The sequence below is a fragment of the Thamnophis sirtalis genome, unplaced genomic scaffold (genome assembly GCF_051295495.1).
Source record: "Thamnophis sirtalis isolate CommonGarterSnake01/CBP01778 unplaced genomic scaffold, rThaSir2_p1.2 scaffold_15, whole genome shotgun sequence".
In the NCBI taxonomy this organism is placed as follows: Eukaryota; Metazoa; Chordata; class Lepidosauria; order Squamata; family Natricidae; genus Thamnophis; species Thamnophis sirtalis.
The window spans coordinates 10,281,790-10,301,892 of NW_028261395.1; the positions used below are offsets into that span (position 1 = coordinate 10,281,790).

Sequence of the window (20,103 nt, forward strand, 5' to 3'; positions counted from 1 at the left end):
ATATCGCCCCCACAGTCTGGGTCCTCATTTCACCCACCTCGGAAGGATCGAAGGCTGAGTCAACCTTGAGCCGGTGAGATTTGAACCGCCGAACTGCAGAACTGCAGTCAGCTGCAGTGCTGCATTTAACCACTGCACCACCTCGTCTCTCTCTCTCTCTTTCTCTCTCTCTCTCTCTCTCCCTCTCCCTCTCCCTCCCTCCCTCCCTCCCTCTCTCTCTCTCTCTCTCTCTCTCTCTCTCTCACACACACACACACACACTCAATTAAAACCTAAATAATTAAAACAACATTAAGGCCTAAAGAACATGGGGAGAGGAGGAGCATGAGGGGGAATGGGGATTAGTTGTTACTTTAAACCTGGCAGACTTCAACTCCCAGAATTCCTCAGCCAGCTGGCTGGAGAATTGTGGGAATTGAAGTCCGCCAAGCTTAAAATTGCCAAGATTGGAGACCCCTGTTCCAGAGGCCCTCCTCCTGGACACACACACACCTAGCTGGAATACTTGGGCAGATGGGACTTGGTGCATGCCTCTCCTGCCAACATGGGTGGGGTGAGACGGACTGCCAATCCCAGTGGGGCGAGAAGGTCCCTCAAGTAACCTGGACCCATGCCATGAAGGAAATGCCATTCTGAGATATTCACAAAACAAAATTTAGAATAGCAGTTTCTTTTACAGTAAAACAAATCCTTCTACATGCTTTGTTTTTCGCTACATTCAGCATGATCAGTCTTACCAAATGAGGTTTTTGGAAGTTATAGTCCCGTCCTTCTTCAGGATGCCAAGTTGGGGCAAGCTCTTCTACAGTATCCAACCATGTGTTTATTATGGAAATCATAGTCCATGGGTTTTCAGAGGTGTCCCCCCCCCACCTCGCTTGTCAACTAATAGTGTAATGCTGAAAGAGAAGGCCTATCCATTCATTTGTACATTACCAACTTACCCGTCTTTTGAAGAGACAAGTTTATATCCTTAATTAGTAACCCTCTGAATAGTCACATCACTTCATGTCTCCTTTAAAAAAAAAATCATATTTGCGGGGGTGGGTGTGTCTTATTCTAGTGCATGCGCTCAAAAGCCCGATTGGGCTTATTATCCGGGGAGGTCTTACTTTCAGGGAAACAGGGTAGGAACCACCTTTGGTGGGAAGGTAACAGCATTCCCTGCACCTCTGGCATTTAATCATGCTGGCCACATGGCCACGGAGGCGTCATTAGACAGTGCTGGTTCTTTGGCTTTGAAATGCAGATAACCACCGCCCCTTAGAGTCAGGAACAACTAGCACATATGTGCGAGGGGAACCTTTACCTTATGCTTGAAATGTATATATTGATAGTGTTGTGGCCCGGCAGGAGCCGTTGGAGCGAGGGGGCTTATGAGTCGGCCTTGGAGGAGGTGGAGGACCCTGGACAGGGTGTCGACTCCGAGCAGGGCGAGGAGAGACTGATTGGCCACCAGGTGGTGGCGGAGCCTTAGATCAGAGGGAGTGTTCAGGGAAACACTCGTGAGTTGTTGCAGGATGCACCCCGTCGAAGGGTTACTCGACAGAAGGAACAACTGAGTACTTACAGCAGATGATTGCGAGCAGCTGTTGATCATTGGGATTCTCTCCTGAGTATAAAGGGAACTGTTGGTGCCACGCCTGGTTGCAGGAGTCAATGTTCTTGTTCTCGTTCCTCGTTCGCATTCACAAATCGAGAGAAGCCAACTTGGATAAATGGCTTGATATATAGAATCCTGTTTGCAGTGTTTTGTGAGTTATAGGACTTTTGCCAGAGCAATTATCTTTGTTTCTTTTGGGCTCGCAGCCAGCAAGAGCCGGGAATGATTAAAACATTCTTTTGTATGTCTGTTTGGCTTTCGTTCCTGAACGGAGAAGGGGGGGTCAGAACAGATAGCATATAGATATATAATCTTCAAAGCTTAATTGTGAGCAGGGGGTGGATTGATGAAACTCAGGATGGCCAGAAATATTCTCCAAATCACGGCAGACCATAATTAAAACACTGGCCATGGAGAAGTATCACTCTAAAGTCTGCTGAATTTAAGCAAAATATACCAAGTGTATTAGAGGCATAATTCTCTTCTACACTTTGGGGGAATAGCATCCTATGCAATTCGGGGCAGTTCCAGATGGCCAGTTTTCCATCATTCAAGTCTTTGTTTCACTTTTGAAATGGAACTGGGCTGGAACAAGCTTTTCTCATTATTAAAGTTACCAAAATAATAGGGGGTACCTCTGTATAAGCCTGTAGTGTTTCCTGAAAACTGGACTTCAATCAGAATCTGTCCTCCCTGACAAACAAGCGAGCAAAGGTGTCTTAGTCAATTTGCGTTCAGCTGTTGGCCAGTGACTAAGTGCCAGGTCCCATCTATTCAGTGTTATACTTGGGAGTGGAGGAACAACCTCTTTCTCCCTTCTACCCAGCACTTTGTTAGACATATATAACAATTTCAAAGCTGTAGGGCTCTCTGAATTTGATTGTTTTCTTGCAGACATTTCATTACCGAGCAAGGCAACATTATTAGTGCTGCTCAGTCTTGTTCTGAGCTAGGCTTCCCCAGCAGCACGAAGCCGAGTCCTCATCCCAATAAACCCCTTTTATTTAATTTACAGTGAATTCCTCTCCAGCAAAGTCTTTCCTCTCCCACAGTCTTTCAAGATATTTCACAATTACTGACCTTTATCAGGCTTGCAGAGTGACCAGACCGATACCTTTCAGACGTCGCAATACTTGGCAAGAATGCAGGAATGAATTGTCTCCTGCAAACACCCCTCCCCTTTCGCTCCTCTTTTATTCCCGATGGGAGGGGCCATTCACTGTCCACCTGTGGCCTTACTCCCAAGTCAACCGTTGTTTCTTAGCTGTTCCCTTCGTCTGGCAACTCTGCGCATGCGCACTCTGGGAACGGGCTCCAGCTGTCTGTCTGCCTCACTGAAGTCTGACTCCGAAGACAGCTGATAACTGTCAAACAGCCCTGGCCCCATTGCTGCCTCCAACGCAGAGCCCTCGGCAGAGCCTTCTCCAGACTTCAAGACTGGCCCATGTTCCTCCCCAACCTTCTCACTGTCCAAATCTGTTGCCAACTGTGCTGGCTGTTGGAGGGCCACAATAAGTCCGAGCTCTGAACAGCACTGATGATGTTATCTAAGTTGGGTAATGAAATGTCTGCAAGTAAACAACCAAGCTCAAGGAGAACAGCAAGGATCTCATAATGTAAAATTCTGTCAAGATGCAAAATACAAATTCAAAGCAATATGTTCCAAGATCAGAGTATCAATATCATAGAGTTAAACATGTGGACTTTGAATGGAAAATATTAAAAAATGCTTATATCTGTTGCATTGGAATCTACTATATTGTACTGAGCCGAGGTGGCACAGTGGGTAGAGTGCAGTACTGCAGGCCACTTCAGCTGACTGCTATCGGCAGTTCGGCGGTTCAAATCTCACTGGCTCAGGGTTGACTCAGCCTTCCATCCTTCCGAGGTGGGTAAAATGAGGACCCAGATTGTGGGGGCGATATGCTGACCCTGTAAACCGCTTAGAGAGGGCTGAAAGCCCTATGAAGCGGTATATAAGTCTAACTGCTATTGCTATTGATATAATTCAACTCTGAGCTCCAAATAATCTCTTCGATCGGAACCTCAACTTTCTTATGTGATTGTTGTGTTGTCATACGGATATGGTGGATGGAGGATATGGTGTCTCTTCCTACTGTGTCTCCTTCAGTAAGTCCTGCTGCCCTGCTACCACAGTTAGAAAAAGAATGGCTGCTTAAAGCTCTTGAGTAGAGACAGCAGGAAGGTTTCTGCTGCTTCTGCATCAATTATCAACACTCACAAATAGAAGTTTCTATAGCACCAAATCTTTCAAGTGTAGCAGAATAGCAATAGCAATAGCAGTTAGACTTATATACCGTTTCATAGGGCTTTCAGCCCTCTCTAAGCGGTTTACAGAGTCAGCATATCGCCCCCAACAACAATCCGGGTCCTCATTTTACCTACCTCGGAAGGATGGAAGGCTGAGTCAACCCTGAGCCAGTGACATTTGAACAGCTGAACTGCAGATCTGCAGTCAGCTGAAGTAGCCTGCAGTGCTGCATTTAACCACTGCGCCACCTCGGCCAGGATCCGGTACAATTGGAAATGGTTGACAATAATATCAACAACTGGGGCATGGCACCTATGCTTGGCTGCATCAAGAAATCCCCTAGATATTCTTGTTTACCAATGTAGTTGAAATTGTAATATGGAATCAAGGTGCCTGCAAGAAGTTTATTGAATTCAATCGTTTTTAAATTACCCTGTTTCCTCAAAAATAAGACCTCTCTGGGTAATAAGCCCATCGGGCTTTTGAGTGCATGCGCTAAAATAAGCCTTCCCCCCCAAAATATTGTAAGACAGCAGCAGCCATGAGGTGACTACGCTCACCGCCTCCTGCACCTCAAAAATAATAAGACCTCCCCGAAAATAAGGCCAAGCGCTTATTCCGGGGGGGGGGTGGTCAAAAGAAAATAAGACCCTGTCTTATTTTCAGGGAAGCACGGTAGTAGAGCGTTGAATGATTTTTTTTTTCTTGTTGGGATTAATAATTGTAACCTTCCATTGAAAATATCTTCTCTCTATTGTTGCCTGGTATTTCCCTTTTCTTCCTTGTATATCTTTTTCTCTGGACATCTTTCATGCTATGAAACTAGGATTCCCTTGGGAAGTTGCCTTCTTGATGCAGACTGAGGACATGGTAGACCTCCCATCAATCCATTTCCCTTAAGATGTATCAATCACATTCTCAACAGAATTTGCAGATTACTTTAGAAATCATTGCATTTCATCTCATCAACTTCAAATCAAGAGAAATATGTTTCCTTCTTCACTTAAAACACCAGGCGTAGTAAAGGATTCTGATTTCTTACTGGGTTTTCCTTGAAACCTTCAAGACCTCCCTTCTGGTCCACACCAGAGGTGGGTTCCTACCAGTTCGCACCTATTCGGTAGAACCGGTTCGTCAAATCTACCGAACCGGTTAGAAGAGGTTCCACCAGTGGACCCGGAAAGCAGGCCACACCTACAGAAGAGGTTCCAAAAAATTTTGAAACCCACCACTGACACACACAGACACAGAGACTCACACAGAGAAAGAGAAAGAAAGGAAGAAAGAAATAAATAAAAGAAAAAAAGAAAGAAAAAGTGAGAGATGAAAGGGAAAAAGGAAAAAGGGACAGAGAGACAAAAGAAAGGAAAGAGAGAGAGAGAGAGAGAGAGAAAACACATGGCCGGCAAGCCACTCCCACCAGGTCACATGGCCAGCAAGCCACTCCCACAAAGGAGGCCACACCCACAGAGTAGGTTCGAAAATTTTTTGAAACCCACCACTGGTCCACACTCAACCACATAAGTACTAGTTCTGTTTCATTTGTGTCCTTGAGGCAGGGTTAAGCTTGGTAGATTAAATCTGTAAATGCTACAGTACGTTAGAAAAGATAATGTCAGGCACACACACAAAAAACCAGGACCTTTGTAAGGTTGCATTACAGAATATTTATTCAAGCCTATACACAAGGACCTGGTCAACTAATTTCATCGCTAAATTGCTGCCAGATAAGGATCAGAAGGGCTTGGACTTGGAGCATTTGTGGGAACGCGAGGATTCTAACTGATGGTGTGTTTAACTCCCCCCCCCTGTTCTTCTCCTTACAGATTTATGTGATCTCAGTATATATTTTCTTCAAGTTACATGCCTGGGATATGCTCTGTGAATTAGATAAAGATGCACTTAGCTATTGTACTAGGAAATACATGTCACCTGCCCAATAATATAAGTAGTCAAGAATTCACTCAACCTTCAGCTTACATAATTTTTTTATATGCGGCCTCCTAGAGATGCCTGGCAAAAGCACTTTTCATATTTATTCATCTAATCTTCGTGTTACGGAGACAGGAATAAATTTCCATTGCCATGAATTCTCACTGAAAATTGAACACGGTCCTTTGAGCATTAGCTTAGCTCCGCTGTAAAGGAATACAGCAATATTGTTGTTATAGCAAGGTATTTAATCTCTCATGGTTTTGGAGTCAGGATAAGAAATAATCAACATGACTCCTAGAAATGTTTGTTAGAGAAACAGCATGTATTTTCAAGTACATATCTCTAGCTATTTTAAATTACCTTCAGCTAAGTGCTCCCAACTCAGGTACAGGTAGAGGGTGAATGGTCCCTCCCATAGGGAATAAAGGGGAGCAAAACGGGGAGTTTGCAGTAGACAATTAGTTCGCTTATCATTGTGAAGAGCTGCTTATCTGAGTTCGTGCCTCACAGAGACTCCTTGCCAGGTATTTTATTTTACAGCGTTGCTAATAGAAGCTTAAGAGCCGAGGTGGCGCAGTCGTTAGGGTGCAGTACTGCAGGCCACTTTAGCTGACTGTGATCTGCAGCTCAGCGGTTCAAATCTCACTGGCTCAAGGTCAACTCAGCCTTCCATCCTTCCGAGGTGGGTGAAATGAGGACCCGGACTGTGGGGGCAAGTTGCTGACTCAATTTGCTAAAAAAAAAATTGTAAACCGCTTAGAGAGGGCTGGAAGCCCTATGAAGCGGTATATCAGTCTAATTAATAAATAAATAAATTAATTAATAAAATAAGCTCTTGGCTTGGCAACTATCCAAGGACTGATAAGGTCTATTTTTGCAATTAAACCTTGAAAGGCTTATTGCCAGGACTTTTCTGGATGTGAATGCCAGGAATTCACATTAACCAAATAAAAAGGGGTTCTTTTTGGGACAAGTCTGTTTCGTGATTCTGTTAAGCCTGGGTCAGAACAGTACCATCTCTATGTTTATACATCTTAAATGTCTTCTTCGGTTCCACCACAAAACCGCGTTCGACTAAACTGCACTCGACGAAACCGCGTAGCTGACGTCATCAACAGGGCGACAACAGCGCGGAGACAGAAGCACACTGTAAACGCTAAACCTAAAATTAACACCTAAACCTAAACCTAAGCCCCCTAAACCTAACCCTTAACCTAACCCTAAACCTAACCCTAAACCTAACCCTTAACCTAACCCTAAACCTAATCCTAACCCTTAACCTAACCCTAAACCTAACCCTAACCCTAACCCTTAACCTAACCCTAAACCTAACCCTAACCCTTAACCTAGCCCTAAACCTAACCCTAACCCTAACCCTTAACCTAACCCTAAACCTAACCCTAAACCTAACCCTAAACCTAACCCGTACCTTAAGTTGAATCGGCTTGCTTTCAAAGCGCTATTTAAAGTGCCCTTCTTTCTCCGCGCTCGCTGTTGTCGCCCTGTTGATGACGTCAGCGACGCGGTTTAATCGGGCGCGGCTTAGTCGAGCGCGGTTTTGTCGTGCCACGGTCTTCTTCAGCTGTGCACGCATTGCAAACATTGCCGCCAGCAACCATGTCTATGGAGATCCTCAGTCATCCAGGTCACGGTTGTCCCAAAGGTGCTTTTTCAAAAGGCAACTGGACTTTCTTCATTTTTCCTTGAAGACGTTTCAGTTCAGAACTGAAGAAGCTTCTTGGATGAGAAGTGAAACGTTTTCAAGGAAGAAAAAAAAAAGGCCAGTTGCCTCTTGAAAAAAGCACCTTTGAGACACTAGCTGCCACGTGTCCCTAATGGTGCTAAATTTACCCAATTGGAGGGTGTGTTCAGCTACACGCCAGTACTTCACAGAACCATCCAGCTACTTTGTATTCGATAAAATCACATGTTGCATGTTTCCAAAATGCAATGCACAATGCCAGGCCTAGCAGTTTGGCAATTGCCCTCAAGGTTGTGAAATGGTCTACAATTCAAGAATGGACATTGAAAGTCACAAATTTAGCCGAGATGGGTAAAATATCTGCATATCTTAAAGACCACTGAAATGAGAGATATAAATGAGACTGGAAAAAATGGATTGATTATATACAAAATAAATATGGGACTAAGAAATTCCAGATAGCTTAAGAGCCAAGGTGGCGCAGTGGTTAAATGCAGCACTGCAGGCTACTGCTAGATCAGCAGGTCAGCGGTTCAAATCTCACCGGCTCAGGGTTGACTCAGCCTTCCATCCTTCCGAGGTGGGTAAAATGAGGACCCAGATTGTTGTTGGGGCCAATATGCTGACTCTCTGTAAACCGCTTAGAGAGGCCTGAAAGGCCTATGAAGCGGTATATAAGTCTACTGCTATATATTGCTATTGCTTAAGATCAGGAATGATTTAAATTGTTTAAAGTTAGTTTAGCAAGGAGGAGCTAAGTTCAATGTAAAGATGTTATCAATTTTTTATTCTTTTCTCCAATGTATTTTAGACTGTGTTTGTTAAAAATCTATACCGTGTACGGGTTCTGGGAAGTCGGGGGGGGGAAGGTTGGGGGGGGGCTGGGGGGGGAGGGATATATCAGGTTTGACGAGACGTGTTAGATTTTAATGTAATTTGACCCCACGTGTATACTGTTTTTTTCTTATATTTTCATTACTATTATTATTACTATTTTTTCTTTAAAACTAGGATATGTTAAGCATATTGACATGTAGCGGAAATACACCAATGAGAGGAGGAGTGGGAAACAGAAGGGAGAAGAAAGATGGGAAGAGAAGGATAGGAGAGAGGGTAAGGGGGGAAGATGAGAAGGATAAGGAGGAGTGGATTGTAGAGAGAGGAGCAGTAGAAAGGGAGGGGAAGTAGAGTAGGAAAGGATGATGGAGGAAAGATAGAAAGTTGGAGGGTGGTAGAAGAAAGAGATATATGGAGAGCAGAAGAGCTATAATGGATTTCTATTTTTCTGGGCATTGTTGACAAGAGGAACTGATGTAATTATTATTTAATACTATATGATACGGGCTATGTATAGTATACATGTGAGTGTGTGTTATGAAAATGGAAATAAAAAATATTCTTAAAAAAAAAGAGAGAGATTGTGAAATGGTCCTTCCAGAATGGTGTCTCAAAGATGCTTTTCCCAAAAGGCAACTGGACTTTCTTGGGGTTTTTTTTCCCTTTGAAAACATTTCACTTCTCATCCAAGAAGCTTCTTCAGTTCTGAACTGAAGAAACTTCTTGGACGAGAAGCAAAATGTTTTCAAAGAAAATGCCTTTATAGTGCCTTGGTAAGTCCACACTTTGAATACTGCATCCAGTTTTGGTCGCCACAATGTAAAAAAGATGTGGAGCCTCTAGAAAGAGTGCAGAAAAGAGCAACAAAGATGATTAGGGGACTGGAGGCTAAAACATATGAAGAACAGTTGCAGGAACTGGGTATGTCTAGTTTAATGAAAAGAAGGACTTGGGGAGACATGATAGCAGTGTTCGAATACCTCAGGGGTTGCCACAAAGAAGAGGGGGTCAAGCTATTCTCCAAGGCACCTGAGGGCAGAACAAGAAGCAATGGGTGGAAACTGATCAAGGAGAGAATCAAGCTAGAACTGAGGAGAAATTTCCTGACAGTTAGAATAATTAATCGGTAGAAGAACTTGCCTCCAGAAGTTGTGAATACACAACACTGGAAGTTTTTAAGAAGATGTTGGATAGCCATTTCTCTGAAGTGGAAGGTTTCCTGCCTAAGCAGTGGGTTGGATTAGAAGACCTTCAAGGTCCCTTCCAACTTTGTTATTCTATTCTATTCTATTCTATTCTAAAAAAATGAATAAAATAAAGTCCAGTTGCCTTTTGAAAAAAACACCTTTGGGACAACCATGATCTGGATAATTGAGAATATCCATAGACATACTTCCAAAATGGTAGTATCACGAGGAAGGAAATAATGGATGGGAGACCTAGGTCAGTCCATCAGAGGTCTCATAATGGAGACATATACTAGGTTCCTAAGTTTACTGTTACAAAAGGAGGAAAGTTAAAATCACAATCTGGTTGATAATACTACATGCAAACCAGAGGTGGGTTCCTACCAGTTCGCACCTATTCGGTAGAACCGGTTCATCAAATCTACTGAACCGGTTAGAAGAGGTCCCACCAGTGGACCCAGAAAGCAGGCCACACCTACAGAAGAGGTTCCAAAAATTTTTGAAACCCACTACTGGTCCTTGGATATGATTATTCTACACTATCATGCTCATATTTATAAAACTCAGTGCCTCTGTGAAAGGTAAGGATGACTACTGCATTTGTGGTGCATCAGAACATTGCGTGTGTTGAAGTTGTTTTAACGCAAACCAAAGATGCCTTTTAAAAAACAAGTTTACATCCTATTCTTATGCAGGCCAGTGCTGTGTGTGAGGTAATTTAAGGTGGTTCTGACAAGTGTCGTCGGCATCTTCATATCCGGTCACATGGGCGGCAAGCCACTCCCATCCGGTCACATGGGCGGCAAGCCACTCCCACAAAGGAGGCCACACCCACAGAGTAGGTTCGAACAATTTTTGAAACCCACCACTGATGCAAACCTTGAAAAGCATGTAAGAGCCTTTGGACTTTAAACAAATAGTAATATATCTGAACCTACCTAAAACTCAAATGTCTTAGTTTAATTTCCTTAGAAGCCCCGAGAACAGCAGTTCTGTAACGCAAATATATAGTGTCTGTTGGCAGGGAAAATCCTTTGAGAGTTCTCTGTGCTATCGCAAGCTGTATTTCTTTAGTTGCTCTGGGGCAGCTATGACAATTGTTTGGTAATAAGATACTAGGAATGGAACCGGCATTAAACATTTTGGAGAAAGCCATATATTTCTTATACCACGTTGGCTTCTACTGCATATGAATGAATACTGTGCTGCGTTCACATCTTTGAATTCCAACAGCGTATGAAGATGCATATTCCCACAGGGAGATATATTTCCTGTTCCCTCCAAATAAGAGGAAAGAATTAGAAGGAAAAAAAACCATCCTATATTAATGCAGAATGATTATAGTGTCTGATTTCGCATATAATGTATTAATTGGGGAGGGGAGAACAAGAGAGAAAGTATGATTAATAGTATAAGGAGCATCTAAGGAAAACATCTCAGTTCATTGAAATTCTTTTAAGGTTTCTGAGGCCTAATATTCCCATTCTGCAGCACAAGATGAGAATATTAAGACATTTGCAAGGACGTCTACTATAAATAGCATTCTCAGTTTACTTCTCATTGCAGAATAGTATAAGTTTGCTAAAATTCCATTTAGGCGTCTTTTTGATGAGCACCAGAAAATGTTACGAGGCTCAGAGGCTGTGCCTCTAGGCAGTTGCCATGTGTAAAGAATATGAAGGGGTTGAGTGTCGAAATTTAAAAGCAAATATACTCCATATTGTCCTCTGGTGATTGATACGGGAAGTGTATTGAACCTATTATTTTTATGTTTTCATGTTTTATGGAAAATATTAATGAGACCTAAGGGATTCAAAGTATAGTCACTCAAAAGATGGAGAGGCTGTTTAAGGGTATAGGTCAGTAATGACTAGCCTTTTCCGGACTGGGTGCCCAAAGTGTGTGTGTGTGCACATGTGCAAATGTGTGTGTGTGCAAATGCGTGCTCATCTGAACCCCCAAAATGCAATGCACACGTCGTTCAAATGCATGCACCCTGCCCCTCATACATGGGTGTGTGGGACCCATGCATGTACCCCATGCATGCATGCCCCCCCATGCCCCGCTCCCTGGGCATGCATGCACGGCTGCTGGCAGGTCCCCCCCCATGCATAGGCTGCAGAGACTCAAAGACCAGCTGGCCGGCGGGAGTTGTGCCCACATGCACAGCAGAGCTTAACCGGGGCGACAGCTCACGTGCCCACAGAGAGGGCGCTGCATGCCACCTCTGGCACCTGTGCCATAGGTTCGCCATCACGGGTATAGGTAGTCCTCAAGTTATAACAGTTCATTTAGCGACCATTCAAAGCTAAAACAGCACTGGAAAAAAATGACATGACCATTTTTCACACTTACAACTGTTGCAGCATCCCCAGGGTCATGTGATCAAATTCAAGTGCTTGGCAACTGGTTCATAATTACCATTTACCTGGTTCATGATCACCTTATGAGAACCTCTGACAATCAAAGTCAGTGGAGAAGCCAGATTGACTTAACAACTATATTACTAACATGCAATGAATCACTTAACAATTGTGTCAAGAAAGATCATACAATGGGGTTAAATTCACTTAACAAATGTCTTGTTTAGAGACAGAATATTTAGGATCAATTGTGGTCGTATGTCGAGGAGTACCTGTAATTGCTCTTTCAGTAAGGTGAACTTTGTCATTTTTTGCTATTCCTGAAGGTGAATAGTGTCTAATTAGCTTGAGGGCAGGGTGGGACGTCTTGTGAATCCTCTCCTGGAAACTATTGGGGTGGAGTGTTGAGCGCGTGAAGGCAAACCAGCCTCACCTCCTCCACAGAATGACTAGACAAAAATCACATTACACTCAGATGAAATTCTCATATCATGTAATTGATGTAAATAAACAAGTGATGTAAATAAACAATTGAACTAATGGCTGAGTGTATTTGACCCAAATCAAAGATGCAGAGGGATAATAGTTATGAGAAGACTTGATATGGAAATACAGATAACAGCCTCTATTCAAAATTAAGTAGCAAACAGAGTATTACTAGAGACAAAGCTTTCTTCTGAGTCATTCCCTGGCAAAATGTGCCATAATATGGATATTACAGAGATATTTCTTTGGGACAGTAATTATTGCAGCTACTAGATTTTAGTTAATATTTTCCTGAGTGCTTAAAACAATGGAGAAGAGGGGAAAGGATTTATTAACTTCCCTAGACCAAAGATAATCAGCATGAATAGGCTAGGGCAGTGTCTCCCAAACTTGGCAACTTTAAGACTTGTGGACTTCAACTCCCAGAATTCTCCAGCCAGCAGAGCTCTGCTGGCTGGAGAATTCTGGGAGTTGAAGTCCACAAGTCTTAAAGTTGCCAAGTTTGGGAACCACTGGGCTAGGGCAATGATGCTGAACCTCATTTTCCGCATATTCGGAAAATGCCTAACTTGACTCTGCCGGCATATGACACAGACACACGAGAATGACAAAAGAGAATTCTTTGTGTATTTGTTTGTTTTCTTTTAAAAATACAGTCTAATTGTGTGATGATAGGTATTATATAGAGAAATACCAAATCATTACAAAATGGAAACACACTTATTTTTAGAGACTGCAGGGTCCATTGTGCAATTTCCAGAAAGTCCAAAGGTTGTGCGACACACCACCACCCCCATTCTCACATACCCTCTGCAGATCACATAAAAATGGGGCGTGCTTTTGAGAATAGCAATAGCACTTAGACTTATATATTGCTTCACAGTGCTTTACAGCCCTCTCTAAGCTGTTTACAGAGTCAGCCTATTGCCCCCAACAATTTGGGTCCTCATTTTACCCATCTCGGAAGGATGGAAAGCTGAGTCAGTTTTGATATCTCAGCCCTCAACTGCTGAGTTCCCGAATTCAGTTCCCGACAGATTTTTAAGTAGAATTTTTGTCCCAGCGCTCGTCATTCTCCTGATAGTCGATGCCCAAGGAAAAATTTGCTGACATCGGCTGCTTTGTGATTCTCTATTTTCTCTGACCCAAAATAGCAGGCCATGTAATAAGTCATGTGGTTTTCTTAATACTGTTGTTGTGTCTTCTGAAATGAATTTCCAATGAATACCAAGGTACCACTGTGCTTTTCAGATATTGATGAATGTTGACGTGTCACCCAAAATATTGCAGTGTTATCACCTTTGACGTGTATGTCATCAGTTCGCCATCACTGAGCTAAGTGTGGGCTCACCAATATATTTTTAGAAGCGGGAGGTATAACCTGTCCTTCATCTTCCTATAACTTTCGTTACAGTTTAGTTATGAGCCGTGGTGGTGCAGTGGTTAGAATGCAGTACTGCAGGCTACTTCTGCTGCCTGCTGGCTTCTAGCAGTTTGATTTTCACCGGCTCGAGGTTGACTCAGCCTTCCATCCTTCTGAGGTCGATAAAATGTAGACCCAGATTGTTGGGGGCAAGAGGCTGACTCTGTAAACGATTTAGAGAGGGCTATAAAGCTCTGTGAAGCGGTATATAATTCTAAGTGCTATTGCTACTAAGGCCACAATATTTAATAAGAAGTAACTCCAAATGAAAACAGCAGGATTTGATATCAAGTAAATAGCACTTAAAATGAAATTGTCATTTGTCTGATTTTTCACACAGAATCTTCTTGTTGCAAATGAGTTAATTAAAACCTTTCATTGTCCCACTTATTCCACCAAATTCGTCTCCGCATACATTTATCAGAGGGCTGCCATGATAAACAACTTGCATTTAAATTTATGCTTAGATTTGAAACTTTTAGTTTAGCATTGGATCCTCCATATCTAATTAGGCTTTCTCTATCCTATTTCCTTAGAGAAGACAGACATTACAGATGTTTTGGGTGTAGTAGACCCGTAAATAAAGTTATGAAACATAATATGGATTTACTGGAGAAAAATAGCCCTACAGAGTTCATAATTCCAAGATATTACTGAGATATATTTTTGCAAGAAAATTGCTAAAGAGGAACTATTAAGGTAATACATATTAACAAAGCTGCAGAAACAAAAACAAGAAAAAGAAAACCCACTGGAGAGACATAAGAAATATATTGCAAAAACAAGAACAATATTTTTAAAAAAGAAGTTTTAAGCCGTAATATCACTCTTAAATCACTATAATCATTATAATTATTGCTGCTTTCTGATTACTCCATAATGTGAAGTCTATAATATACTGGTTTTTTTCCCCTAGCTCCTCAGAGAAACTTTGAAATTGCTTTCAAGATGTTTGATCTAAATGGCGATGGAGAAGTGGATATGGAAGAATTTGAACAGGCAAGTTTCATTTCTTTTTTCCTTTCCGACACAATTTTTAAGAAAGCGAATTTGTGCAGTTCTCTGCTCTTAAGAGGACTGTCTGTTCATAATCCATGATGGCATGTCTATATGATTCTGTCCTGAGGTGGTATTCAGCCAGTTCGGACCAATTCGCCCAAACTGGTAGCGGAAATCACGGGAGGGCCTGCCCACCCGCCTCAGCTGTATGCCGTCCTATTCAGGCATGTTTTTGAGGCTGGGCTCATGCGCGGAAGGCACACGCGGGGTGAACTGGTGGTAAAAAAATGTGAAACCCACCGCTGATTCTGTCTCTATGTAAAGCAGTCTTTCTTAACTTGACACCTTTCAAGTGTGTTGGGCTACTACTGGCAATACTGTCTGGCAACCCCATTTTTTCCTCTTTTCTCTTCCCTACCCTTTCATTTCCTCTTTCTTTTCCATCTAACTGATTTACAGTTGTAAGGGAACTTGCTAAATTGTTACTGGATTGCCTGATTTTTTTAAGATTGCCACCTTGGCTTTTTTAAAAGATACACACAGTTCCAAACAGACAGCTAACATCCTTTTGTTCCCTACCACCTCTGACTGGCCCCTCCCTCACCTATTTTCTGCCTCCTGACTCCCAGCTGATTGGGAGGAAATGGGGATTTTGCAGTAACCCTCCCCTGGAGTGGGATAAGAATGGAGATTTTACAGTATCCTTCCCCTGCCACACCCACCAAGCCATGCCACGCCCACCAAGCCTTACCATGCCCGCCAAGTCATGCCCACAAAACCAGTAGTAAAAAAAAGAAAGAATCCTACCACTGGTCTGTAAGAATCATATATATAAGAACAAAACAAAAACATTTTCATAGATAGTTGAAAAGCAGCATGTTATATGAGTAACCAATGCTTGATCATTAGTATGTTACATCAAAATGACAACTCTTTTTGTGGTTTGTTGTAGACTGTTAAAGCGACTGAGGGCCCTAACTATCATAAATCATTAAAACCAGTACACAATTAACATCTTTCTGACCCTTTATTTCTCTGGTATTGTCGGTACAAATAATCAAGATGTCTTATTAGAAAGCCTGACCTTCAAAATGCTTCCAAAAACAACTGCTTTGAAGCATTTCAATCTGCGTTGTATCATTTTACATTTGAATCAATCTAAACATCACTCTGTTAGAATGATTAATGTTAATGTTAAATGTGTTCAAGTTCTGAAATTCATCTCCGATAACTTTGGAATGAATTTTCTTACGGATCCAGACAGCAATGTATATAACATTTGTGTATTTTTGTTCACATCTAAGACCTTGATTTTGCAGGCAAAGCTATTTCACTGATATTTAATGAGCTCTAAAAATAGAGCCTCCAATATGTCGTAATCTCTGCCAAGCTGCAGCTGGCAGTCCATAAATAAGGAAGACAATGATTTCCCTCCCTTACTCAGTCACAGTTTTATTATTTTTTCCAGCCTACTTTTCTTCTATGAGTTCAGATCAGTGGTGGGTTTCAAAAATTGTTGGAACCTGTGGGTGTGGCCTCCTTTGTGGGAGTGGCTTGCCACCCATGTGACCGGATGCGAGTGGCTTGCTGCCCATGTGACTGGATGGGAGTGGTTTGCCGCCCATGTGACCGGATATGAAATTATGAATTAGTACTTAGGTTGGTCCAAGTAGCTATTCAGAACTTAATGGTTAGAAGCAATCGTAAAGCAAGATATGGAATTAAAACCAGGAATATTTTGTTGGCTATTTGAAAGGAAGTATAATAATATTTAATTTTACACATGTTAGTAGCTGCTGGAATTGTGTTTGCACAACAGTGGAAAAACAGAGATATGTAAATGAATAAATATTACAATGTGCAGGAATAAATAAATTGACAATTAAAATCAAGAAGGCTTTGAATACTTTTTCACGTGGGATTGGTTTTAGCAATTGCCAACTAACGGAAACAGAAATTAGAAATCCAAAAGTATGAAAGAAAACACCAATTATGTAAGGAAAGGTCCCTAAAATGTATAAGAAAATATTACTAGATCATTATTAATGCGTAGATAACTGTGGGACATTACACCCCCACCAGTGGTGGGTTTCAAAAATTTTTGGAACCTCTTCTGTAGGTGTGGCCTGCTTTCCGGGTCCACTGGTGGAACCTCTTCTAACTGGTTCGGTAGATTTGACGAACTGGTTCTACCGAATAGGTGCGAACTGGTAGGAACCCACCTCTGGTTCAGATATAAGCTCTTCTACCTCAGAATTTCCCCAAAGCCTAATGAGAGAGCTACCAGGCTAAAAATGGACTAGCACTTGGTCTCCCAACATCTCAATAACTATATCACACAGATTGTAAATCTAGGTTTGTTTTGGTTTTGGCCATTACGCCAAGTTAGGTATCCCTTGGAGTTTAGCAGAAATATAGTCTTCTACTGTAGCCTTCTGCATCGAGTGTGGGGTGCTTGAGTTTGCCTTTTGCCAATGCCAACATTAGAAAGAATCTCTTTCCAAATGCTTCCAAGATGGAATAGAATAAAATAACATTGAGAAAGAAACTTGAAGGTCTTCTCTCTAGTCCAACCCCATGCACAAGCAGGAGACCCTTCAGCATTTTAGATAAATGGTCGTCCAATCTCTTCTTAAAAACCTCCTGTGATGGAGCACTCATAACTTCTGGAGGCAAATCATTCCACTGATTAATTGTTCTAATTATCAGGAAATTTCTCCTTAGTTCTAGGTTGGTTATCTCCTTGATTAGTTTCCACCCATTGCTTCTTGTCCTGCCCTCAGGTGCTTTGGAGAATAACTTTGACTCCCTCTTCTTTGTGGCAGCCCCTGTGGGAACACTGCTATCATGTCTCCCCTAGTCCTTCTTTTCATCAAACAAAATAATTCTTTTCATTCAGATTGAATATTCCCTTCTAAGGCTGGAATACCTTCTAACTTTAGAGGTGTCAGATTCCTTAAGTTAGTCAAGCAGGAAGCTGAACTGCCCAAGAGATTCAGACAACACAGCTAGGAGCTACATTTTTATTATAATGTCAGCATCACCTTCATTTAGTAATCAGGAAAGAAACCACTCAGCTCCATTTGAATTGAAATCAAGTGTACTTTTACTAATTATAAACGAACAGTTGCAAAGCTAAGCTGAATCTGGTTAATTAGGCGCGAAAGCGAATAATATCATGTATAACTCAATCCCCTCCCCTTGGCACCCCAGTCCATAGTCCAATTATAATGCACCCAACTGTCAGGTGGGAGATAACTTCAAAAGGCATCACCAAGATGGAATGCTGGACAGTTAACCTTGGCGGGAAACTCCCTTCTTCCACTTGCGCAGTAAGATGGTCAAACAGCGTCTAGAATCTTCCTCCAGCACATAATGATTCCCCTCCCAAATACCATGCCCCCCCTCCCGTTTCAATGGCAGCCGAAGCAGCAGCAAGCAGAGGCTGACATATAGTTCTAGAACCATTACCTTTACCAACAACTGAACTACTGAGTGGCCTTGAGTTTGATACCAAATTTGGTCATGTTTTTCCCCCATATAAAAAATGTTTCTCCCTTTCTTTTCTCACTGTTGGTGGTTGGAGACCATTGCATGTTTTTATTTCCCACTTGTCTACACTGAGAATCCCTTGCCACAAATGAAAGCTCCAGGAGAGAGGGAAAGGGATAAAATTATGAACCCCCCTAAGATGTTCCCTCCCACCCACCATCAGTGGGGCTTGGGCAAAATTTAATAATCCTTTTCCAACAGGGACAAGAGGAAACTCAGCAGTCTCTTTTAAAAAGCATGTAATATTGTAAAATGGGAATTGCTACGTTTTATATCTGAAGGTTATCTGAAGGTTTTATAGCTGAAGGTTAGAATCCCTAGCGCTGCATAAGGGAGTGAGCTCCTGTTACTTGCTTCTGCCAACCTAGCAGTTCGAAAGCATGTAAAAATGCAAGTAGAAAAAATAGGAACCACCTTTGGGGGGAAGATAACAGCGTTCCATGTGCCTTTGTCATTTAGCCATGCCAGCCACATGACCACAGAGATGTCTTCGGCTAGCGCTGGCTCTTCAGCTTTGAAATGGAGATGAGCACCACCCCCTAGAGTCGGGAACGGCTAGCACATATGTGTGAGGGGAACCTTTGCCATATTCTTTTTTATGATCCCTTTTTCCTGTACCTTCTGGCTACATCAGTCTTCCCATTGAGGTGGTTGAGTTATATATTACCTGTTAAAATAACACGTGACCCATCAAAACCGCAGTCGACAAAAGCGCGCTCGACAAAAGCGCGTACGTGACGTCATCACAGCGCGACAAAAAAAATTGAAATAAAAATAAAATTAAAGCAAGCCGATTCACATAAAGGTAAGGGTTAGGGTTAGGGTTAGGGTTAGGGTTAGGTTAAGGGTTAGGGTTAGGTTTAGGGTTACGTTAAGCGTTAGGGTTACGTTTAGCGTTAGGTTAAGGGTTAGCGTTAGGTTTAGCGTTAGGTTAAGGGTTAGGTTTAGGGTTAGGTTTAGGGTTAGGTTAAGGGTTAGGTTTAGGGTTAGGTTTAGGGTTAGGTTTAGGGTTAGGTTTGGGGGGGTTAGGGTAAGGTTTTCGCTTTAATTTTACATTTACTGCTCACAGCGCGATGTTTTCATCGCGCTGTGATGACGTCACGTACGCACTTTTGTCGAGCGCGCTTTTGTCGACCGCGGTTTTGTGGTGGAACCAAAATAACATACTCCTATTATTGTAGGAGGAAGTGATATTCTGAACTTAAAAATTAACTCTATTGCACTGGAACATTAAAAACTGGCAGACTCCTGACCAATTCGGAAAATAAGATTTTTTTTCCTGGAATGAAAAGACTGCAATGTCTGTATCAGAGGAGAAGTTAGGGCAGTAACCTTTCATTTCTCTGGAGTCTAAATTGTATTGGAATATATCACATAATAAAAAAGAAACATCGTAAATTCAATTCTCTATTGGATGATTAATAACCTGTCCAGGAATATTGCCAAGAATTGAAATCTTGTTCCTGCTATGGATTTATGCCGAATATTCTTTTGTTTCATTGAGTTATTAAGTGTATTTCTTAGTTCTCCTTCAAGTTAGCAGTCTTTCAAAGCCATCTTAGAAAATACAACATACAATTCAATCTCAACATCATAAATCAATCCAAAATTATTTTACAAATAAAGCGGTTAAAATAAGTCAGATCCAATATTTAAGCAGAAATATATACGTTGTTCAGGAATTCTTGACCTCTTTGTTTACACATTGTCATCTACTTACTCTATTTTTTTTTAAATTTGAATT

The 20,103-nt window shown here is 41.9% G+C and overlaps 1 protein-coding gene across 1 annotated transcript in view; it reads left to right on the forward strand.

The window, feature by feature from the left end:
- MICU1 (mitochondrial calcium uptake 1) overlaps window positions 1–20,103 on the forward strand; it is a 205,215-nt gene that overhangs the window by 112,472 nt on the left and 72,640 nt on the right. Inside the window, exon 7 of the mRNA XM_087701830.1 lies at window positions 14,725–14,807. Coding sequence (XP_087557956.1) covers window positions 14,725–14,807 — 83 coding nt within the window. The remainder of the gene's footprint in view (window positions 1–14,724; window positions 14,808–20,103) is intronic.